The sequence below is a fragment of the Anomaloglossus baeobatrachus genome, chromosome 1, assembly GCF_048569485.1.
Source record: "Anomaloglossus baeobatrachus isolate aAnoBae1 chromosome 1, aAnoBae1.hap1, whole genome shotgun sequence".
Lineage (NCBI taxonomy): Eukaryota > Metazoa > Chordata > Amphibia > Anura > Aromobatidae > Anomaloglossus > Anomaloglossus baeobatrachus.
This window is the reverse complement of record NC_134353.1, coordinates 475,742,025-475,767,555: the sequence shown is the minus strand read 5'-3', so window position 1 is coordinate 475,767,555 and position 25,531 is coordinate 475,742,025. Positions and strand designations below refer to the sequence as shown.

Here is a 25,531-nt window from a genome sequence, read left to right as displayed (position 1 = left end):
ATAATTAGACATACCATTTGTGATGTGTATGAGAACGTGGCATCCAGGGTATGGGCGCCGCCATAGGCGGAAGTGAGGAAATGAGGAGGATCTAAGACCCGAAGATGACATATCTGTAGTATAGTTCATAACAAGCTTTCCAAAACACAGAGTATACGCTATCTAAGTAAATCGCGTTATTGCCTGAGGCTTATTATGTCCAGTTATTTTGTGTGCTTTGGATGCGGCTCCCACTCTGTCTATGGGAGAGGCAGCAGACATAGCGCATGAAATAGGCATCTATTCTGCTGAAACACTGCATTCATTATGCAGTGTTTGTGTAGCGATTTGAAGCACACATGTGCTGACAAATCGCTGCAGAATTTTCAGCATGTATGTGCACACACAGTCTAAGAAAGTTTGTTTCCAAAAGTCAAATGGCGCACCTTCCCTCCCTAGCCTTGCCATGTCGCCAAACAGTACTGTACAGTCATGTGTGGGGTATTGCCACTTTTAGGTGAAATGTGCAACATATTATGCGGCCTTTTTTTTATCTATTCCCCTTGTGAAAATTGGAAATCTGGGGCAAAAACAATATTTTAATGGTAAAAATATAATTAGTTTTTCTTCACTGTCTGATTGTATAACATGTTGTGACACTTCTGTGGTGTCAATATGTTCACTTCACCCTTAGATGAATTCATTGAAGGGTGCAGTTTGTAAAATGGGGTCACTTAAGGGGAGGTCTTGTTTTCTTGCATGTCAGGGGCTCCTTCAATGTGACATGGTAGCCCCAAACCATTCCAGCAAAATCTGAACTCCAATAGGGCGTATTCTCCTGAGCTTTAGTTTTTCACCACATATAGGGTATTGCTGAACTCAGGGGAAATTGTGTAACAAATTATCATCATCCATTTTCTCCTATTACCCTTTTTGAAAATTAAAACTTTGGGGCAAAAACCAACATTTTAGTGAAAAAAAATTGTAATTTTTTATTTTCACAACCCAATTTTATACAAATCCGTCAATTACCTGAGGGTTAAAATACATCACAAGATGAATTCCTTGAGAGGTGAAGCTTCTATAATGGGCTCACTCGTGGGGGGTTTCTGCTATTTTGGCATGTCAGGGGATCTTCAAACATGACATACGGAATCTATTTTAGCCAAAATGGCACTGCAAAATTTAAATAGCACTCCTTCCATTCCAAGCCCTGCTGTGCACCAAAACCGTAGTTTTCTAACACATATGGGGTATCGGTGTACTCAGGAGAAACTGCAGAACAAATTGTACAGTCCTGTTACCCTTGTGAAATTAAATAATTGGGGGATAAAGTAACATTTTTGTGGTAAAAATTTATTTTTTCAATTTCATGGCTCAACCTTATAAATTGCTGTGAAGCACCTGTGGTTCAACAAGTTTACCACACCTCTTAATTAATTTCTTGAGGGGTGCTGTTTCCAAAATGTGTTTACTTGTGCAGGGTTCCACTATTTAGGCATAACAGGGGCTCTGCTAATGCAAAAGGCTATCTATTCCAGCCAATTTTGTGTTCCATAATTCAAATAGCGCTTCTTCCCTTTAGAGCCCTGCCATGCGCACAAGCAGTAGTTTTCCACCACATATGGGGCATCCTTGTACTCAGGAGAAATTTCACAAAAATATGTATGGGCTACTTTCTCCTGTTTTCCTTCTGAAAATGAAAAACAATTAAGACTAAAGCAATGTTTTTTTGTGGGAAAAAGTTAAATTTTCATTTTTTCCTTCCACATTGCTTTAATTCCTGTGAAGCACCTAAAGGGTTAATAAACTTCTTAAATGTGGTTTGAAGCACTTTGAGGGGTGCAGTTTTTAAAATAGTGTCACTTTTGGGTATTTTCTGTCACATACTGTACATCCCTCAAAGTAATTTCAAATGCGATGTTGCCCCTAAAAAAAATTGGTTATGTAAATTTTGTTGAAAAAAATGAGAAATTGCTGATAAATCTTTAACCCTTCTGACTTCCCTTCATATTTTTCAAAAATGGTGCTTATTTAAAGTCGTTATGTGGCAACTGTTATTTATTAATGATTTTGTGTAATATAATAATCTGGTTTAAAGTTATAACAATTCAAAGTTTGAAAATTGTGACATTTTTAGATTTTTTGGGTTAAATTTTCGATATTTTCAGAAACAAATTTAAATTATATTGAACAAAATGTACCACTACAGTGAAGTAAGTACAATGTGTCATGAAAAGAACAATCTGAGAATCACTGGAATTCCTTGAAGCGTTCCAGAGTTATTACCTTATTGAGTGACACTGGTCAGAATTGTAAAATTTGCTCTGATCAGGAAGGTGAAAACAGTCTCTGGACTGAAGGGGTAATGATTCAAATGAGACTTACCTGCCAAGTACTCCCATAGGAGATGAAATACTGCTAAACTGAATAGGTGGGTGTTGGATGGCCAGGTGTGGGCTATTGTGGAAGAGCAGATTTTTTTTCTAAAGGCAGAGTCACACTTGTGTATAACTCACTCGAGTGCAATACGAGAATATCTTGCATTGCACTCGGCCCAATTGAGGTGGAATTTTCTGCAGGTATTTCCGCAGGTTCACGCAGCAGCTCCCCGGAATCCGCAGTTATCCATAGCTGCGGATTTCATGCAAAATTATTGCGGAAAACCTGTGAAAAAGTGTGGAATTCGAGCATTGCTCCTGCAGATTTCCCTACTGTATCTAAATAGTAGAAAGCCGCAGGACAATCTGCAGGAATAATTGACATGCAGTTTTTTGCGGTTGCGGGAAATCCGCAACATGTTCCCCAGGTGCAAAATACGCAGCATTGAAACAGCAATCCCCAAATCCCATAGGATAACATGGGGAGTGTTTATATTTGTGCAAACCTGTGGATTTATCTGAAAAATCTAGAAAATCAGCAGGTTTTCCGCAGCAAAATCCGCAGGTATTTTCTCCTGTGGGCACAGAGCCTTAAGATAATTGAGACACAAAAGAATTTGTGAGATTAATAATTAGATGTAAATGTAGGAATTAATAGAAAAATAATCCATAATTGATTCAGCACCGTTAACATAGGACAAAAAATAAACTGACAAATCATAGGGAGAACATGAGAAAAGAAAGGTAGAAGTGATCAAACGTCCATATGCAAAATACACTTTATTGAACCAAAGAGTGGGGTAAAAAGCGGTTTAAATCAGAGGATACAAATACACTGGGTTGATTGGAACAGTATAACAATAAAACCCTTGACACATACTGTAGGCAAACCAGTGTTATACAAATAAAATACGTTTGGTTTAAAAAAACATATATAATCTATTAAAAATGCCTACAAATATGTAACAAATTAATCACTGAAAGTTGTGACAAGAGGCACCCTCATAGCACAGGGAGACCACTATGTTATAACCAATGAACATGCAAACGGCAGTAGGCTGGTAAATGGTAATAAGAGTAAGAGATATCAAAGCCATGGATATCTATGAAAGAAGCAAATGACACAGGAGTGCTGCATGCTCAAATGTGGAATTGCTAGATATAATGCATGAGAATAAGGTGAGAGGAAGGATCTATAGGCAGCAATTGCATCCAGAGGTGCTGAAAGGAATCAGCAGACACTAGTGCCTGGCCACACACAGCTAAATAGAAGGTGCAAGACTGTACCTGTATAGATAGAGGGGACCCGGGCGTGAGCGTATAACTCGCACAAGTGAAATGCGAGAAAATCTGGCATTGCACTCGGCCCCATGTTAGACAATGCTGCGGCTCAGATCTGCGAGTTTTTCATCAGCCCTAAACGGACTGAGTAAAAAAATCGCAGCAAGCTGCTTTGTCTGTGAGTCTTGTCACTCACACCCATACAAGTCTATGAGTGTGAGAGAAACATCGGACTGCAATCGGATGTTATCCAAATGCAGTGCAATATACACATAGTTTGACAATGGAGGAGATGGTGGGATTAATCCCTCCCTCTCCTCTGCAGCTGTGATCCGATCTCAGGAATGGACCACAGTCGCATTACACTCGGCTCATGCTCGCAGCACAGCCTGAGCTGGGGGTCATATCACTTCCGATATGACTCTGCTCTAAGATGTATTCTTTGAGTCAGCCTCCAAGTGGCACCACATTGCAAATTATTTCTGTGTCCCCGGTGAAGCACACGAGAAAATTAGATTTTTTTTAAATAAACATACAAGTGTAAATGTAGGAACCTTTTATAAAAAAAAAATAAAATATATTACCTAAAGTTAATATTATCTTAAAGTATAGTAGAGCAACTGATATTTTTTTCTAACCTGGTTATTGTTTGCCCAGCCATTTTCCTTGACTCCAATTCTGAAATCTTCCCTTCTCTTCTAAATATTTTTTTTACCTCCATCAGGAACAGTTTGGTTTTAATCTCCAAGTCTTTTGGCAGCAGCCTCCAACCTTATTTTATAAGATACAATATATATTAAGCAACAGTTCCAAACAAGTACAAACTGTACATAAAAAAAAGATATTACTACAAATGGCAATTGGCCTAGGTTGTGCTGTCACATGAAAGTTGTACGGAATGGAGTAATGCAGGTCCAGAGGATAGACAACTGGGTTAAAATCAATACTATTAAAGATTGTATCAGAACTATTAGCTGCAAGACTGTTTCATACAATTATACAAGTGCATTTCAATAAATTAGAATTTTATCAAAAAGTTAATTTATTTCAGCAATTCTGTACAAAAAGGAAACACATATATTATATAGAGTCATTACACACAGAGGGATCTATTTCAAGAGTATATTTCTGTTAATGTTGAAGATTACGGCTTACAGCCAATGAAAACCTAAAAGTCATTATCTCAGAAAATTGGAATAATTACAACAAAACACTTGCAAAAGCTTCCTAAGCGTTTAAAATAGTCCCATAGTATGGTTCAGTAGGCTACACAATCATGGGGAAGACTGCTCACTTGACAGATGTCCAGAAGTCAGTCATTGACACACTCCACAAGGAGGGTAAGAACCAAAAGGTCATTGTAAATATATTAATGGAAAGTTGGGGTTTAAAAATTTTAAGTTTAAAAATTTGGGGGAGATTCACAAGGAGTGAGTGCTGAAGTGCTGCTGGAGTCAGTGCTTCAAGAGCCACCACACACAGACGTATCCAGGACGTGGGTTACAACTGTCGCATTCCTTGTGTCAAGCAACTTATGACCAATAGACAATGCCAGAAGCGTCTTTCCTGGGCCAAGGAGTAAAAGAACTGGACTGTTGCTCAGTGGTCCAAGGTGTTGTTTTCAGATTAAAGTAAATTTTGCATTTCATTTGGAAATCAAGGTCCCGGAGTCTGGAAGAAGAGTGGAGAGGCCATAATCCAAGCTGCTTGAGGTCTAGTGTGAAGATTCCACAATCAGTGATGGTTTGGGAAGCCATGTTATCTGCTGGTGTAGGTCCACTGAGTGTTATCAAGACCACAGTCAGCGCAGCCGTCTACCAGGAAATTTTACAGCACTTCATGCTTCCCTCTGCCAACAAGCATTTTAGAGATGGAAATTTCATATCACTGTGCTTGATTGGCCAGCAAACTTGCCTGACCTAAGCCACATAGAGAATCTATGGGGTATTGTCAAGAAGAAGATGAGAGACACCAGACCCAACAATGCATACGAGCTGAAGGCTACTATCAAAGCAACCTGGGCTTCCATAATACCTCAGCAGTGCCACAGGGTGATTGCCTCCATGCCACGCCGCATTGAGGCAGTAATTCATGTAAAAGGAGCCCCAAACAAGTATTGAGTGTATTTACTTTTCAGTAGGGCAACATTTGTGAGTTTAAAATAATTTTTTTCAGTTGGTCTTATATCATCTAATTTTCTGAGATAATGTCTTTTGGGTTTTCATTGGCTGTAAGCCATAATCATCAACATTAACAGAAATAAACACTTGAAATAGATCACTCTGTGTGTAATGACTCTATATAATATATGTGTTTCCCTTTTTGTATTGAATTACTTAAATAAACTTTTTGATGATATTCTAATTTATTGAGATCCACCTGTATCTGTTGGCTAGCATTACACCACCATGCTTTTTATAAAGTATCTAAGCCTTAGAACATCGTACTTTCTGATGAGAAAACTCGTGTTAAAGTCCATAGGCTCATAAGTGTTTACATTGGTTGATTATGCCACATTATGTCTCATGAGCGTATGAAAAATGGGCCGAGTTTCATCCAGAAAAAGCAGACTATGTTTCTCTCTTTTGTCATCTGTATACAATCCATATGCAATCCAAGTGCAATTCCTTTTTATAACAGTAGTAGTTATTAAAAATTCACATGACCATTTACAGTTTCCAACATCAAAGAATAGCAATGTATTCTTAAATATAAGATGGTATATGGTGGCTCCATATGGAATCCAGTTTTTGTTTGCACACCGAAAGACTTGAATGGGTAAGGCAAAGACTTGAATGGGCAAGGTAAATGTGGCGCCCCTGAGACTTCAGGCGCCACAGGGTACTGCACCTCCATTAGGGTGTAGTACTTATCCCGGGTCCAAGGACGGTTGATACCGGTTCCACCACCGCACCAGGGGCTCCCCGATCCACTGTAATCGGGACTCAGGGTAAGGGAGAAGTAACCACCAGGGGGAGTCAGGAGCATACAGTGAGAAGAGCAGGTTGACCTAGTGAGAGTAGCGAACCAGCCGGTGGCAGCGGCTGGGGGCTACATATGGAACACACAACACAACTACAGAAAAGGAGAGAACAGCTACAGACACAGAGCAGAGTGGATGTGTCGCAAGGCAGCTCTGTGGACCAAGGCGTTTTCAACACGGTTGCTGGGGAGAAGCAGGCTGCTGCTTCCACATGACTGGCACTGTCGGGGTACAGAACCCTAAGGCAGGCATACTTCACATTTTCTACCAACTCTGCAAGGGTCACGGGAATGGCTAGAAAAGTCACGGACCTGTCCCAGTGAGTCTGGAGCCAAATAGCATACAGGATCCGGGACTGAGGTCTTCGACCGGCCCCACATTGGAACCGCACTATTAGCATACAGAATTGGACACTTTACTGACACCAGAATCCAAAAGTGCTTCACGCCACGGGGATCCGATACTTAGCGCATCAAAGGAGGAAGGACCCATAGGCTAACACACACCTGACTTGACCTTCCACGGATTCGGGATCGGCTGGAGCCCATCGTGGCGAAGACCGGTACTCTGGGGCAGCGCCTGAACTATCAGTGAGTAAAAGACCTGGAACTGCACCCATTGTCTCTGCTTATCATTTGCTGGCGACCATCGCTGCGGCATTAACGGGGCCTCCCACGACCCCCGTCAACCATCATCCTCCCCGGGGTAACCCCACTCCACCTGTGGGGAGCGACACCATCAGCCCCGGAGAGCAGCACCTGCAGCGGCGGCCCATCCCTGGCCGCAGACTACAGGTGGCATCACGATCTAAAAAGACTTTCCTAACCGTCACTACCACCCCTATTCTCCATCCTTACTCCCATCCACCACCTTCCCTCCTTTCTGTACGTCTCGGGGTCACGAAAATGGGCCAGGCCAGCCTGTGACGATGCAGAGGATCTGTACTCTCAGCCCGGCGATGTGTCGGGTGAAAACCCCTTGACCCCGGGGTGTTACACAAAGACTTGAATGGGCAAGGCAAAGACTTGAATGGGCAAGTCAAAGACTTGAATGGGTAAGACAAATACTTGAATGGGTAAGGCAAAGACTTGAATGGTGAAGGCCAATCCAAAACACGGAAGAAACGTGCATGCTGTGATTTTTGTCATGCTCATAGTCTTTCTGTAAAAAAAAAAAAAACACTCATCTGTATTTCCCCATTGAACAACATTAGCCAATATGTTTTTCCGATTTTTCATGGACAGCACTAGGACAGAAAAAACGCTCATGTGAACCTACCCTTATAGACATAGAACTAAATGCAAAAAGCATTATTGAATTAGTACCTGAGTTCAAAATGTCCCCCGATGATACCTGACCAAGCATGATTTCCTCCTTTGCTTCCGCAAGAGCTAGCAACATGCTGTACGTCTTCAGACATTTTTCACTATAAATGAAAGGAAGTAGAAATCACTGCTTGTTGACCCAAATCGCAAAATACAAGTCAGTCATTAACCACTTAACTTTTTTCAGAGCCGTTTATTGCTATATATAACTCATTCCGTAATTTCTATACCTTTTTTTTAATGCAAATATAGAATGATGCTGACCCTTTTTTGCATTGTACACTAAATAACTCATGGGAGTAGAAAACCCCTTATGTGTGGAATTTTTGTTTTATATAATTTATGCGGAATATTATTAAAGGGGTTCTCTGGTCACAACATATTGACCTAGCATAGCATAGGTCATCAATATCAGATCACCGACACCTGGCATACTTACAAATCAGCTTTTATTTGCTCCGGCCACCATCAGATGTTTAAACTTTGAACTGAGCAGCGGATCTGATATTGATGACATATCCCACAGATAGATCATCAATGTGTAGTGACCAGACAATCCTTTTAATCTTGTACTGAATAATCACTTTTTTCATATTTATTGTTGATGTTTTGTTTTTTTTGTTTTTTTTCAAACATGTAATTTTTATTGATTTTTTTTTACTTTTTCAATACAATAAAAACACCCATTAACAATGCATTCCATAAACAAACACGTAGCTGTCACTCTAGGTAGGTTGAAGAACTATACGTACAGAGACAGGGAAGGGTAAGGAAATCCTATATCTAGGGAAGGTGGAGATGGTGACTCATAACCAAACCTTCCAATAGCCCTTGGCTTCCCTGACCACTCTAGATAGGTTCCGTAGCAGTATACGTCTGAAAAATAATACTCAAGTTCCCATTTAATTTATTCCTCATCCAGCGTAATCCTACCTCTAACCATTTTAAATTGTGTTGATAGAGTTAAGATCCTATTGTGATTATATGAAATCTTTTCCTGGGCCTTGTGAATTAGTTACATAGTTACTTAGGTTGAAAAAAGACCTAGGTCCATCTAGTTCAACCTTCCTCCACCAGTTCTACATTTAGTCACTAAGTCATTTATAACCAACAATGTTGTGTGTACTGAGGAAATCATCCAGCCCTTTTTTAAAAGCTGTTATAGTATCTGCCATTGCTACCTCTTGTGGTAGGGCGTTCCACAGTCTGACTGCTCTAACTGTAAAGAACCCTTTCCTATTTAGCTGTCGGAATCGCTTTTCTTCCACTCGCAGTGTATGCCCCCTGGTCCTTAGTATTGTCTTTGGAAGAAATAAGTCATGTGCCAGTCCTTTATATTGACCACACATGTATTTATACATATAAATGAGATCTCCTCGGAGACGTCTTTTTTCTAAGCTAAACATATCTAACTTTTTCAACCTGTCATCATATGGGAGGCCTTCCATTCCTTGTAGTAGTCTAGTTGCCCGCCTTTGAACTGCCTCTAACTTCTGAATGTCCTTTTTAAAATGTGGAGCCCAAAACTGGTTCCCATATTCCAGATGTGGCCTTACAAGTGATTTATAGAGGGGTAACAATACGTTAGGATTACGGGATCTAATCTCTCTTTTTATACACCCTAGAATCTTGTTTGCTTTTGCAGCTGCTGCTTGACATTGAGTGCTGCTCAGCTTATTTGTAATAAGAATACCCAAGTCCTTCTCCTGTTCTGTAGTCCCGAGTTTACTTCCATTTAATGTATATGCAGCTATAGGATTACTCCGTCCTAGGTGCATTACTTTACATTTATCAACATTAAATCTCATTTGCCAAGTATCTGCCCATTCTGACATCTTATCCAGATCTTTTAGTAATATTGTACTATCAAGGTCAGTTTTTAATATCCTACATAGTTTGGTGTTATCAGCTAAGACTGACACTTTACTATCAATCTCATCCACAAGGTCATTAATAAAGAGATTAAACAGAATTGGTCCTAGCTCAGATCCCTGCAGCACCCCACTGCTGACTGCAGCCCATTTAGAGAATGTACCATTTATGACTACTCTTTGGTTCCTATCTTTTAGCCAATTCCTTACCCAGCTGCATATAGTTTCCCCTAGTCCTTGCTTCTGGAGCTTTAATATAAGACTATTGTGTGGTACAGTATCAAATGCCTTTGCAAAGTCCAAATAAATCACATCAGCTGCATTACCAATATCCAGATTTGCACTTACCCCTTCATAGAACCCCAACAGGTTGGTTAGACACAACTTATCTTTCATGAATCCATGCTGTTTGTCAGTTATTATATTATTTTCTGCAATATATTTTTGCATGTCATCCCTTAAAATGCCCTCAAAAACTTTGCATACTACTGATGTCAGACTTACTGGACGGTAGTTGCCTGGATCTACCCTCTTACCTTTCTTAAATATCGGTACCACATCAGCAATCCTCCAATCCTGAGGCACCAACCCTGTTACAAGCGAGTCTAAAAAGATGAGATACAGCGGTCTGTCGATAATGGAGCTCAATTACCTCAATATTCGTGGATGAATGCCATCTGGCCCTGGGGATTTGTCAATGTTTAGTTTACTTAGACGTAGGCGTACTTCTTCTTGTGTTAAATTAATTATATCGGGCTGTGACCTTTGATTTTTCTCTTGTTGAATGATCCCTGGTACAGTCAGTTCCTTGGTGAACACGGATGAGAAATGCCTATTTAATATCTCAGTCTTATGTTTGTCCTCTATAACTAACTTGTTATTATATTTTAAGGGGCCAATACTATCCTTTGTTTTCCTTTTGGCATTAATGTATTTATAAAAGATTTTGGGATTTATTTTAATGTCATTGGCGATTTTTGTTTCAGTAGCTAGTTTTGCTTGTTTGATTTCTTTTTTGCATTTCCTATTGATATCTTTATACTCCTGAAATGCTATTTCTGTATTCTCAGCCTTAAAGATTTTAAACACCCTTTGTTTTTGTTTTATTATACTTTGTACAGTCTTATTTATCCATAGTGGTTTCTTTTTATTCCTGGATATTTTATTACCAGAGGGTATAAGTTTTTTACAGGACTCTAGCAGTATATCCTTAAACTTACCCCATTTATGTTTGGTATCCCAAGTTACCATGACTTTGTCCCAATCTACACATTTAAGCTCTTCCCTTAATTTGTTGAAATCAGCTTTCCTAAAATTCCAGGTTTTTGCATTTCCCCTTTGAAATGTTCTATTGAATATTACTTTGAAGCTTACCATATTATGATCGCTGGTGCCCAAGTGCTCCTGAATCTGTAGGTCTGAAATGGTATCCGGTCTATTTGACAGGACCAGATCTAGCAAATTATCTCCCCTGGTCGGTTCATCTACCATCTGAGAGAGGAAATTGTCTTGAATGGTAGATAAGAATTTACAGCTTTTAGCAGAACCAGAAGATTCTATGTCCCACTGAATGTCTGGATAGTTGAAATCCCCCATAATAAGAACCCGATTATTATTATTAGCTGCCTTTTCAATTTGTTCCAGCATTTCACCCTCTATTTGTTCAGGTATGTTAGGAGGCTTATAGCAAACTCCAATTAGCATTTTTCCATTATTCCCATCCCCATGTACATTTACCCATACTGACTCCACATTGTTGCAGTTCCCCCCAATGTCATCATTCAACACAGGTTTTAGGTTAGATTTGATAAATATACACACCCCACCACCTTTTTTGCCTTTCCTGTCCTTCCTAAATGTAGTATAACCCTGTATGTTTGTCACCCAGTCATGGCTTTCATCCAGCCAGGTTTCCGTAATGCCCACCACATCATAATCCATAGTTGACATAAGAGTCTCTAATTCATTCATTTTGTTTGCAAGACTTCTTGCATTTGCCAGTAGACATTTAATACTATTAACACCTTTATTACTCCTAGCCTCCAAACGTTCCTTGCATGTCCCATCCCCCCCTAATCCTTCATTGACCCTTACCATCTCACTGTCTCTATCTGATCTATCTATTCTTTTATTTGCTCCACTACCCTCCCTCCCCCCAGATCCTAGTTTAAAAGCTCCTCCATCCGTCTGACCATTTTCTCCCCCAGCACAGCTGCACCTTCCCCATTGAGGTGCAGCCCGTCCCTACCGTAGAGCCTGTAGCCAACTGAGAAGTCGGCCCAGTTCTCCATGAACCCGAACCCTTCCTTCCTGCACCAATTTCTAAGCCACGTATTTATCTCCCTAAGCTCCCGCTGTCTTTCTAGTGACTCTTGTGGCACCGGTAGTATTTCTGAAAACACCACCTTGGAGGTCTTGGACTTCAGCTTCTCTCCTAGTTCCCTGTAATCATTTTTAAGGACCTGCCACCTGCCTCTAACTTTGTCATTAGTACCAATGTGCACCATGACCGCTGGGTTTTCCCCAGCCCCCCCAGCAATCTGTCTATCCGATCCGCAATATGCCGAACCCGAGCACCCGGCAGACAACACACTGTTCGGCATTCACGGTCTCGGCGACAGATGACCCTGTCTGTCCGCCTAATTATAGAGTCCCCTACCACCAACATCTGTCTGGGCTTTGCTGCACTCCTATTTCCCTCCTTCCTACAGCAGTCGTTCTCCTGGTTGCTAGGAGCAACGTCCTGCTGTAGTGACCCTAGTCCTGGCCCTTCATTCCTAATATCAGCCAAACAGGCATATTTACTAGGTTGTGCCAGGTCAGGACTAGGCTCCCTGACACTTTTCCCCCTATCTCTTCTTCTAACTGTTACCCAGCTACCTACTTCTGGGTCCTGATCTTCCCCACCTCCACCCTCCTCCATATCACTGGCCCCAGCCAGAGAAAGCACAGTGAGCTCTAAACTCCTCTCCAGGTTTGCAATGCCCCTGAGTGTTGAAAGCTGCTTATTTAGATCAGTTACCTTGGCTTCCAACATGCTTGCATTGAGTGCAGACATATTCACCCTCGAACGGCTGCTCAAGGCATGCATACATCTGACAAGATACACACCTTGTAGCATTGTCCATGGAGCTGCTATTAAATGGGGATAGACAGTAAAGTTGAAAACAATGAAAAGAAAATAATGAGAAACGTATAAGGATAAATTCAAACTATGTTCTTGTGTTTAAACTATGAAGCACTTATCTGTAACCCCGCACTTTGCTGTAGACCTCGCACGCTTAGCACCTCGCTTGCTCTGGCTGGTTTATATAGTTCTACAAAGACTTCCAGAAGCTGCTAGAAGCTTCTAGAAACAGGTGTGACTAATACTACATTTTCAGAATGTTTTCCATATCTTATTGCTATTTTCCACAGTTTTGTTCTCTAAATTATTTTCTTTCACACATTTCTTTTCCCCCCGGGCAGCTGACATCTGCTGGGTATGGTGTCATCTTCTGAGCCTGCTCCATATATGGGAACCATACATAGGATGTACTATTACATCATGAGTCTGGAAGGAATTATTCAGTATATTTCAATATTAATTTGGCAAGTAGTACTTCAAATAGTTAATATTCTGTTACCTGGATTGCAGGGCCATTCGCAGTGCTGTGCAAGTAGATTCTAGTTTCCCAAGGTGCATGCTGAGTTTTTCAGAATCAGTCTTACAATCCTGTAGGGTTACAGTGAGCTGTTCATTCAACTGTTTCACACGATCAAGGTGCCTGAAATACAATTGATGGCAATATTACACATAGAACATAGCATTGGATCCAACAGATCAAAACAGTAATGTAATATTTCTTGCTCTGCCAAGTATGACAAGGCAACAATGCACAGGATTGATTTTCTGAAGAGCCTTTTTCTACTTACACTTTTAACCACTTTATCTCAGACTCCATGTTGCTTGGATGTATCTCAGGAGGACATGAGACTGAAGACTGGCATCCAGGGAGGCTCTGAATGTATTTTATGATACTTTGTATTCTTGGAATAGGAGTCTGTTAGGGGAAAAAAATACACACATACCAATCATGCAGAAATGGAAAAGAGGACATCATAAACATAGTGTGTTCAAGTGTACAATAATATTTTGTTTAAAAAAGTTTTGCTTTTGCCCCCTGCGCTGCCTGCCAGACTAATTTATGTGCACAAACATATGCTAGCTTGAACTGCATTATTGCCATATAGACTATAAATATGGTCATAGAACACAGTAGCGTATGCTGAGAACCTCAAATTTAAACTATAGTCTACAGGGCTGGCGTCAGCATCCAGCAAACCAGGGCAAGTCCCGGGGCCCTGGACGTCTGCGGGGGGCCCACTTACAATGGGAACGAGGCAGTGATGCATCCTGAGGCCCAGGGGCTGAGTTCCGGGGACCGCAGTACTCGGGCGGCAGCCGCACTTTCCTGCACGCAGCATGTCACTGCTGAGCGTTGTGTGCAGGGGCATTGAAGTTCATCTGTGGGTGAAGCTAGCACACAGTGTGCTGAACTCCCATCCCACAGATGAAGATAAAGTACCTGGAAGTAGCCCATACACTCCAGCATCTACCCTTGCATCTACCATGAAGAGAGGAGCCGCAGCACCAACATCCCGCTGAGATGTATGTCCCCCTTAGAACTGTGTGTCACCTGATGCAATACTGTATACCCTCCCAGAACTGTCTGTCCCCTGACCCCTATTTCTGTATACCCTCCCAGAACTCTTTTCCCTGACCCCCAGTGCTGTGTACCCTCCAGAACTGTGTCCCCTAACCCCCAATGCTGTATACCTTCCCTGAACTGTCTGTCCCCTTAACCCTAGTGCTGTATACCCTCCAAAACTCTGTCCACTGACCCCCAGTGCTGTATACCCCCAAAAACTGTCTGTCCCCCAACCCAGTGCTGTATAACCCCCAGAGCTTTATCCCCCCACTCCACTGCTCTATACCCCAGAGCTGAATGTCCCCCCACTCCAGTGCTCTATACCCCAAGAGCTGTATGTCCTCCCACCCCAGTGCTCAATACCACCTCAGAGCTGTATGTCCCCCCACCCCAGTCCTCTATACCACCCCAGAGCTGTATGTCCCTCCACCCCAGTGATGTATATCCCCTCAAGAGCTCAGTGTCCCCCTCTAGAGTTGTATATCCCCTTAATGCTGTGTATATCCCCAGCATCTCCTGTGATGTATTTACAGCAGTGTCAGTGTGCACCGTGCATGGCCATGTCTGTTAGTCATGGCCACCAATAAGCTCGGCAAAGCCACATGCCCGGTAGGAACTGGATGGGCGACAAACGGGGGAGGTGAGTGAGGCTGCTGCCGACTTCCTCAGATTAGAAATATCTCTAACTAGCTGTAGTACCCGGCGTTGCCCAGGATAGTAACTGTCTCTCTGTCTCTCTCCCTGTCTCTGTCTGTCTCTCTATGTCTCTTTCTGTCTGGCTGTCTCTGTGTGTCTGTCTTTCTGTCTGTCTCTTTCCCTGTCTGTCTCTGTCTGCGTGTTTGTCACTTTCCCTGTCTGTCTCTGTATCTCTTTGTCTGTGTCTCACTATCTGTCTGTCTGTCTCTTTCCCTGTCTGTCTCTGTCTGTTTGTGTCCGTCTCTGTCTGTCTGTCTCTGTCTGTCTGTTTCTATCCGTGTCTGTCTTTGTATGTCTATCTCTCTGTCTGTCTCTGCATCAGTATTTCTATCTGTCTCAGTGTGTCTGTCTCTGTGTTTGTCTCTGTGTGTCTGTTTCTGTGTGTCTGTCTGTCTCTTTCTCTGTATATTTCTCTATCTCTCTGACTGTCTTGGTTTGTCTCTCTCTATTTGTCTGTCTGTCTCTCTCTGTCTGTCTCTATCTGTCTCTTTCCCTGTCTGTTTGTCTCTTTCCCTGTCTGTCTCTTTCCCTGTCTGTCTCTTTCCCTGTCTGCCTCTGTCTGTCTTCCTCTGTCTATCTCTTTCCCTGTTTTCCTCTGTCTGTCTCTTTCCCTGTTTTCCTCTGTCTGCCTCTTTTCCTGTCTGCCTCTGCCTCTTTCCCTGCCTGTCTCTTTCAATGTCTGTCTCTCTTTTTGTCTCTTTCCCTGTCTCTCTGTCTATTTCTCTCTGTCCATCTCTTTCCCTCTCTGTCTGTCTTTTTCCCTGTCTGTCTGTCTATTTCCCGGTCTGCATTTTTGTGTCTCTGTCTCTCTTTCCCTGTCTTTCTCTGTTCTTTTTCCCTGTCTGTTTTTCTCTCTTTCCCTGTCTGTCTCTTTGCCTGTCTATCTCTTTCCCTATCTGCCTGTCTCTTTTCCTGTCTGTCTGCCTGTCTGTCTGTCTGTGCCTATGTCTGGCTGTGCTGTGGATGTCTGTGTGTCTGTCTGCCTCTTTCCCTGTCTGTCTCTTTCTCTGACTGTCTCTATCTCTCTCTCTTTCCCTGTCTGTCTCTCTCTGTCTCTCTCTCTCTATCCGTCTCTCCACAGACATCATAGTACTTCAAACATAAGCTTCTTATACTAAGAATGTCCTTTGTTCCTATAGCAACCAATCACAGCTCCTATTAATAACCTGTAGCTTCCAACTCCATTGACTTTAATGGAGGCAGGTTTTTTTGGAGCGTAACTGTAAAGCACGGGGTTACATTTTCCCGTCAAAACATAGTCTGCGATGTTCCCTTAGTCACATAAAGTGTCAGTGCAAAATTTGGTGATTGTAAATGCGATGGTGCGGATTCCTTTAATGGACATATACACATAGACACATACACACATACATACATACACACATACACTAAGCTTTATATACTAGTCGTGTCTGTGTCTGTATGTATGATGTGTATCTATGTATGTCAGTGTATATGACTGTGTGTATATTTTTGTCTATTTAGATGTACAGTCATATGAAAAAGTTTGGACACCCCTATTAATGTTAACCTTTTTTCTTTATTATAAATTGGATTTTTGCAACAGCTATTTCAGTTTCATATATCTAATAACTGATGGACTGAGTAAGAAGAAAAACAGAGATTGGCAGCACTCTGCGGTGACCAAAAACTTTCATATGGACCCGTGAAAGCACCCCTAGAGATGCGAAACGGTACCGTCGTCCTCGTGCTCCGCTCCCTCCACTCCCTCATGTCCGTCTCTTTTGTCAGCATAAGAAAATAAAGAAGTTTTTAGTCACCGCAGAGTGCTGCCAATCTCTGTTTTTCTTCAACCCGAATGCTTTACTTGGCAAAAGCACCACGATGGCAACTTCATTTCCTCTAGCCGCACAGGCAGTGAAGCTAATGTGAACACAGAGCGGTGTGAATACACCCAGCACACCCAAAAAATCCATGTGGTTTAACCTATACTGAACTGAAGTGGTCGGGAGTACTGCTATACCTCCATTGCTGGTAAGCGGTGCTGTGCACTTTCCTTCTATTGTTATGATGGACTGAGTAATATTTCTGGATTGAAATGAGGTTTATTGTACTAACAGAAAATGTGCAATCCGCATTTAAACAAAAGTTGACCGTTGACCGGTGCAAAAGTATGGGCACCCTTATCAATTTCTTGATTTGAACACTCCTAACTACTTTTTACTGACTTACTAAAGCACTAAATTGGTTTTGTAGCCTCATTGAGCTTTGAACTTCATAGGCAGGTGTATCCAATCATGAGAAAAGGTATTTAAGGTGGCCACTTGCAAGTTGTTCTCCTATTTGAATCTCCTATGAAGAGTGGCATCATGGGCTCCTCAAAACAACTCTCAAATGATCTGAAAACAAAGATTATTCAACATAGTTGTTCAGGGGAAGGATACAAAAAGTTGTCTCAGAGATTTAAACTGTCAGTTTCCACTGAGAGGAACATAGTAAGGAAATGGAAGAACACAGGTACAGTTCTTGTTAAGCCCAGAAGTGGCAGGCCAAGAAAAATATCAGAAAGGCAGAGAAGAATGGTGAGAACAGTCAAGGACAATCCACAGACCACCTCCAAAGACCTGCAGCATCATCTTGCTGCAGATGGTGTCAATGTGCATCGGTCAACAATACAGCGCACGTTGCACAAGGAGAAGCTGTATGGGAGAGTGATGCGAAAGAAGCCATTTCTGCAAGCATGTCACAAACAGAGTCACTTGAGGTATGCAAAAGCACATTTGGACAAGCCAGTTACATTTTGGAAGAAGGTCGTGTGGACTGATGAAACAAAGATTGAGTTGTTTGGTCATACAAAAAGGTGTTATGCATGGAGGCAAAAAAACACGGCATTCCAAGAAAAGCACTTGCTACCCACAGTAAAATTTGGTGGAGGTTCCATCATGCTTTAGGGCTGTGTGGCCAATGCCGGCACCGGAAATCTTGTTAAAGTTGAGGGTTGCATGGATTCAACTTAGTATCAGCAGATTCTTAACAATAATGTGCAAGAATCAGTGACGAAGTTGAAGTTACGCAGGGGATGGATATTTCAGCAAGACAATGATCCAAAACACCGCTCCAAATCTACTCAGGCATTCATGCAGAGGAACAATTACAATGTTCTGGAATAGCCATCCCAGTCCCCAGACCTGAATATCATTTAAAATCTGTGGGATGATTTGAAGCGGGCTGTCCATGCTCGGTGACCATCAAACTTAACTGAACTGGAATTGTTTTGTAAACAGGAATGGTCAAATATACCTTCATCCAGGATCCAGGAACTCATTAAAAGCTACAGGAAGCGACTAGAGGCTGTTATTTTTGCAAAAGGAGGATCTACAAAATATTAATGTCCCTTTTATGTTGAGGTGCCCATTCTTTTGCACTGGTCAAATTTTGTTTAAATGCGGATTGCACATTTTCTGTTAGTACAATAAACCTCATTTCAATCCAGAAATATTTCTCAGTCCATCAGTTATTAGATATATGAAATAGCTGTTGCAAAAACCCAATTTGTTATAAAAAAAAAAAAGGTTAGCATTAATAGGGGTGCCCAAACTTTTTCATATGACTGTATTTTTGTGAATTTCTTTTTAAACATGTATATATACGTATGACTGTATGTGTACGTAGCTATGTATGTGTGTGTCTACGTTTTGCATGGGCCCCCCTGGACTGTTTTGCCCGGGGCCCACAAAAACCTGGAGATAGCCCTGATAGTCTAAATGGCAGTAATGCAATTCAACAATCATACATTAAAGGATTATTCCCAAAATAGTAAGTTATTGACAATGTACTGGTTGCCGGTAGTCTGACCAGTGGTACCCCCAGCTTTCCAGACAACTGTGCTCTGAAATATTTACACATACCGTAAAGCACCACTCCTGCATTGTTTTTTTAGCAAACTCAAGTCCCCTGTCCCATGTCTTTTACTTACCATCTAGCATTTTCATTCTTTTTCAGTGCTGCTGCATTCAGTTTGAACAAACTGAATGCAGCACATTGTGTGAAATGGTTGGAAATAGTTGAGAATTTGGACTTTAAAAAGGTCCAGTAGAAAAGCATGGATTTAAGAAAACTAGAAGGAAACCATAAAGTAAAACAGAAAATGAATGCTATAACCCCAAATCAAATCGCAGCATACATTGTGAAAATCTGAAGAACCCCAAAAGACCGAGCTCACACCCTAAAAGTTAAAAAATAAGTTTAAGCTACTAAAATCATCAGCGGCACGAACTGAAGAATACTCACGTGCTTTTACAACCTGTGACATTGAAATTGCCCTTGCTGAAACTAAAATTAACAAAGCTCCCAGCTCTGATGAAATTCATCCTGAATTTCTCAAAAACTGTGGACCTTATGTGAAAAAATGGCTGACAAAGTTCTTCTCAGATATTATGGAGAATGCTCAAGTCCCTAGTAATGAAAACATGCCAAGATAATTGCATTGTTAAAAGCTGAGAAGCCTGAAGATAATCCATCAAGCTATAGACCCATTGCCTTGTTGAGTTGCTTATATAAGCTCTTAGAACGCTTAATTTACAACAAGATCAGTTTAAAGATTTTCGACTCAATACCTATAGAGCAAGCCGGCTCCAGACCTGCTTGAAACTGTAGTGACCAAGTCTTAGCTTTGACAACTCTAATTGAAGCTGAATTCCAGAAGAACAAGAAAGTTTCAGTGGCGTTTATCGATCTCTCTGCCGCATATGATACTGTGTGGAGGGAAGGACTTTTATATAAGTTTTTGAAGGTGATTCCATGTAAGAAAATGATGTATCTCCTGAACAATATGATTGCAAATCGAACCTTTCAACTTATTATGGATGATTCAACCAATTGTAAGAAATCTTTAAACAATGGACTTGCCCAGGAATCAGTGTTGGCACCTCTCCAGTTTGCTCTATATCTAGCTGATATTCCTAAAAGAGTGTCACGTAAATTTGGATATGCCGATGACTCGGCACTTGCTACAGTAAGCAAAACAATGAAGGAAGCAGAGGATGTTCTTACAAAAGATCTTATTGTAATGGGAAAGTACTTTTGACAATGGAGATTAAAGCCCAACCCATCGAAAAGCCCTTTCCTTGGTTACCCGATATTTACCTTCATTACCAGCGTCCGCCGCTCTCACGCGGCGAGTGCCGGCTCCCTGTTCCCTGCACACATAGCCAGACTACACATCGGGTAATTAACCCGATGTGTACTCTGGCTAGGAGTGCAGGGAGCCAGCGCTAAGCGGTGTGTGCTGTTAACCAAAGTAAATATCGGGTTGGTTACCCGATATTTACCTTAGTTACCAAGCGCAGCATCGCTTCCACGCGTCGCTGCTGGCTGGAAGCTGGTCACTGGTTGCTGGTGAGATCTGCCTGTGTGACAGCTCACCAGCAACCCGTGTAGCGACGCTCCAGCGATCCCTGCCAGGTCAGGTTGCTGGTGGGATCGCTGGAGCGTCGCTTAGTGGGACGGTACCTTAAGAATGAACTTAAAGTACAATTTGAAGGCCAATTTGTTAAACACAATTTCAACCCTAGGTATTTAGGTGTAATCCTTGATAGAAGTCTAACTTTTAAATCCCATTTGGAGAAGGTAGCGCAGAAACTGAAAGCACGTAATAATATTATTCAGAAACTCTGTGGATCCTCCTGGGGCTCGGCAACATCTGTTCTGAGAACATCTACTCTTGCCCTGGTGTATTCTGCTGCAGAATACTGTGCTCAGTATGGTTAAATATCTGTCATGTAAACCTAATTGACACTCAGCTGAACAACTCTATGCGTATAATATCTGGTGCTATTAGACCTACACATCTTCACTGGTTACCTGCGCTGAGTCATATCGCACCCAAAAATCTGAGAAGACAAAAGCTTCTACTTAAAGAATAAACTAAAGTAGTGAATAATGAAAAACTCCCAATACACCAAAATATCAGAGAAGTTACAACACAACGAATGTAGTCAAGACATCCACCCATCCGAACTGCAGTCAATGCAATGTTCCTACTGTTCCTAAGAGATTGTAATTTTTAGTACAAGTGATCAGATGATTGCAGGTTCAAGTGAACTAAGTGGAGTTGCAGAAACAGTTAAAAATAAGTGGAAAAAAAATGCTTAAAAAAAAAAAATATAATATTAAATATATTTATATTAAAATAACCTCCCTTTTGTGACCATTAAAAATAAAGCCATTACAGGGGTGTGGCTTGCACATGCCGCTTAGGAAGCAGAAGCTCTGAGCTCCCGCATCCTGGCGACCATTATCACCGAGACCCACTAACCTGCGAAATCTGCAGCGATGGTACGCTGGAAGAAGCAGGAGGGTGAGGGGGAGGCAGCGAAGGGTGAGGAAGGCGATATCACCTGCTTCTTTGAGACTCTGGACTCAGGTGGTGGTGCAGTATCCAAGATGGCGCGGCAGCATTCTACGGACGCTGGAGAAGGTTGTGACCATACTCAGGATGCGTGAGAGCCTCCGGATTGTGGACAGAGGGCCATGAATACCCCACAATGCTGGGGTTCCCCCCTTTCGCCCGGCTCCCACACCAGAACGCCTCAAGAAACAGGCACTCTCCCCCTCAAACCAACGCACAGAGTATAGGTCTGGAGCTGAGGGGGGCTGAAGCTAAAGGAATGGGGGCACATCAGAACCCTGAACAAGTTAGGACTGAAAGGCACACATAAGGGCCATCCCCACCAAGCAGATGATGGATCTGCTCCTGGGCAGAATGGAGAGTTTCCATAAGCAGGACATGTCCGCACTTAAAGCGGAAATACAGCACATTGGCAGACACATAGAGATTGTTGAGTCGGCGCAGGAGCAAATATTCCACCACCTAGAGGATCATGAGCAGACCCTGCAGGCACATTCCATCCAACTTGGGGACATCCTAAACCACCTTGATGACAATGAACACAGACACAGTTGAAATAATTTGCATATCAGGGGCCTGACTGAGGAGGTGGAACCAGCATAGCTTGAGTCATGGGCCCAGAAGTTCTTTGGGGACTTACTTCAATCTAAAACAGGACCACATATTGAACTGGACAAGATTCATAGAATCCACTGACCCTAAGTGGCAAGGGATATCACCTGCAATGTCCACTTTTACAAGGAGAAGGAGGCCATCTTGAGGAGCTATAGAGATAAAGGTCCCTGCTCATACCAAAGTTCACCTCTCCTCATACTCCTGGACTCATCTCCTATGACTCTACAGCTCTGAAAAGCTCTTAAGCCTCTCCTGGAGATACTTATATCCAGGCGCATCCTTTATATGAGGGGCTGCTGATAAGTCTTTGGCTTTACCCAGAATGAAATGAGATAGGATGATGAAACTTTACATTTATTCCACATACTCTTCACTGATGTCAACACACTTCTTATATCGGTATTCCAAGTTCTGTAAGCCTAGCAAAAAGAAGGATTTCAGTTATGCCTCAAACCAGTCATCCGTAGCAGCCATGGCATCAGAAATGGTGTGAAATGTGTCACGCTCCCCGGGTCCCCTGCCCTGCTCCCCGGCTCATCTGCCACGCTCCCCGGCTTCCCAGCGTCGCTTCCCGGTTCTTCTGTCCGGTCTCCGCCGCTCCCCGGTCTCCAGCCCCCATTGCCTGCGCTTCCCAGGCGTCCTGGTCCCCGCTCCCGGCGCCCGTCGGTTTCTCAGCCCCAGCCCGGCTCTGCTGCTTCCTCCTCACCGCTTCCTGCTCTGGCTTCTGGCACCCGGGACCCGCGCATGCGCATTAGGGCGCGCGCGCGGTCATTGACCCTTTCTTAAAGGGCCAGCGTCCACTGACAGGAAATGAAGCACACAGGTACAGGGTATAAAGGGGATTAGTGTCCAAGTGGGCGGGGCCTGTTCTTCGTGTTTCCCAAGCTAGGAGTCAGGTCTCCTTGTGTTCCTGTGAGATACTCACCTCTCTCTCTTCTAGAGCCGATCCTGCCTCGCCATCCGGTCCTGCCGAATCCCGAACCCCGAACGCTGTCTATCTGCCATCCTGACAGTCCGTACCATCTCTGATCCCAGCGGTGACCCGTCATCTCGCTCCAACGGTTCCGGACTCTGCCTGACATCATCTCGGCTTCCGAACCTGAGCTTTGTCACCCGGACTACCATCAGTGACTCCGTGGTCCCAGGGACTTCTCCATTATACTCTTGTGCACGGACTGTCCTGCTACCTATAGTGCTTCAGCTACCGGACCCCTTACCATCATCAAGGAGTTCGGCCCAGTGGATCCACCTCCAGGGTCTGCCCGTCAACCTGGCCCTAACAAAATGTAGTACCTTTTGAGGTGTTTCTTCAGGTTTGGAAATAGATGATAGTCAGAGGGAGCTAGATCTGGCAAATAAGGTGGGTGATCAACCAGCTGGAAGCCCAGCGCTGCCAGTTTTGCCGTGGTTGCTTGTGCAGTGTGAGTGGAGGCATTGTCTTGCAGGAACAAGATTCCTTTGGACAGCTTGCCACACCTGTTGGCCTTCAGAGCTGCCTTCAATTTGTCCAAAAGTTCAATGTAATACCTTGCATTGATGATTGTACCATTTTGAAGGTAGTTAACCAGCAGCAAGCTTTCCTTGTCCCAGAATACTGATGCCATCACCTTAGTGGCTGATTTTTGCACCCTGAACTTTTTGGACAAGGAGAACAACTGTGCCTCTACTCTTTTGACTGCTCCTTGTTTTCAGGGTCATACAAATAAATCCAGGTCTCATCCATAGTGACCAATCAATCCAGGAAGTTCTTTTCAGTCCGGAAACACTGACAAATGGACCGGGAAGTTTTCACTCGCATGCTTCTCTGATCTGTTGTCAACCATTTGGTGACCCACTTTACAGATAGCTTATTCATGTCCAAATGTTCATGGATAATGACACAAACACGTTCATGGGAAATCCCCATGATGTCTGCTATTACTTTAGCTGAAATTCATCGATTCTCCACTATGAGGTTGTGCGCAGCATCGACGATCTCCGGCACAACAACCACTCTCAGTCATCTAAGACATTCCTCATCATTGGTGCTGAAGTGGCCCATTTTAAATTTGGTGACCCAGTTCTTAACTGTGGAATATGAAGGGCATTGATCCCTCAATGTCTGTGACATATCACTATGAATATCTTTTGCGGACCTTCCTTGCAGGAACAAGAAGTTTATCACTGCTCTGCTCTCAGTTGCTGTGAATATCGCATTAGATTCCGCCATTTTGTTTTCCTGCATGCGTAGAACACTGTTACCATAAGCAACAAACACAAAATTTTGAAAACATATATTAGACACATAAGGCTTTCATGTAATGTAAAATTCGTTACCATAGAAACAGAGAAAGATCACAAAGCCTAAGACTTATTAGCAGCCCCTCGTAGATGGGGTTACACATTCCAAGTCATCGCCAGAAAAGATAGGAAATCTGCAACCATGCGGTCCTTGGGAGACCTCCTGAAATTTCTGGGGATCTTTGAGTTGCCCATGGTGGAGCTGCTGGGCTGGCCATCCTCATGCCGCGTGTTCCCCATACAGCCTAGAGAAAACTGACAACCTGCTCGGCACAGGATGGGAAGGAATGGAAGCTCTCTTACCACCCCTACAACTTTATCACCTTCACAAGACTGCAATTGCCTATTGTGTCCAGTTGTTACCTCACTGTATAAATGGTACATGTGCCGGAGATGTGTTGTTCCTGTTCCTATGGATCAGAAATTAATTAACGGCTATGGCTCTTAGTGAGACTGATCTACCTATGTGCTTTGGAATTGCTCGAGGGTGCATAGAGCCGTCTCCTGAGCGGAGCGTACATAATGTTTAATTTTTTGAGAGTTGTTATATGATAATTTAATGCAGTATATGTTTCATGTTGCATATAGTCTCTGTATAGTAAGTGCTAACAGGCTCCGACCACTTACATTCGGGATGTGTGGAGTTCTATCCCGTTCTAGTGTTTCCTCGTTTCTCCCTATTAGGGATTGCAGCACAGCTTAGCTGCCCTAAACGGAAGTCTTTGTAGTGTTTAGAGAGGATATGCTATCCTCTATTTCTACGCGTTTTCTCCTTGGCTACCGTCTCTCTTTCTTTTATTCTGTCTTTCTCTTCTTTCAGTCTCCCTCTGAGTCCCTCTCGTGCCTTCCATGGGCATCCTGACCTTCTGTACCTACAATGCACAGGGTTTAAATAAACCGGAGAAAAGAAGTCAGATTCTCTGTCGCCTGCACATAAAAAGAGTTCACATCATGATGCTCAAAGAGACTCATTTCCTGGCTGCAAATGTATCCAATTGTAAATCTAAACTGTATCCAGTTTAGTACCATGGACCACATCCTTCTCGTAAGGTCTGTAGT

General features: G+C 42.7%; 1 protein-coding gene across 2 annotated transcripts in view; it reads right to left on the bottom strand.

Annotated features, from left to right (window-relative positions):
* USHBP1 (USH1 protein network component harmonin binding protein 1) overlaps positions 1–25,531 on the bottom strand; it is a 226,944-nt gene that overhangs the window by 63,983 nt on the left and 137,430 nt on the right. For both annotated transcript variants that reach the window (XM_075338208.1, XM_075338214.1), the window contains 4 exons: positions 13,736–13,863; positions 13,447–13,587; positions 7,950–8,050; positions 4,280–4,412 (listed from right to left, as the gene is read on the bottom strand). In XM_075338208.1, coding sequence (XP_075194323.1) covers positions 4,280–4,412; positions 7,950–8,050; positions 13,447–13,587; positions 13,736–13,863 — 503 coding nt within the window. The remainder of the gene's footprint in view (positions 1–4,279; positions 4,413–7,949; positions 8,051–13,446; positions 13,588–13,735; positions 13,864–25,531) is intronic.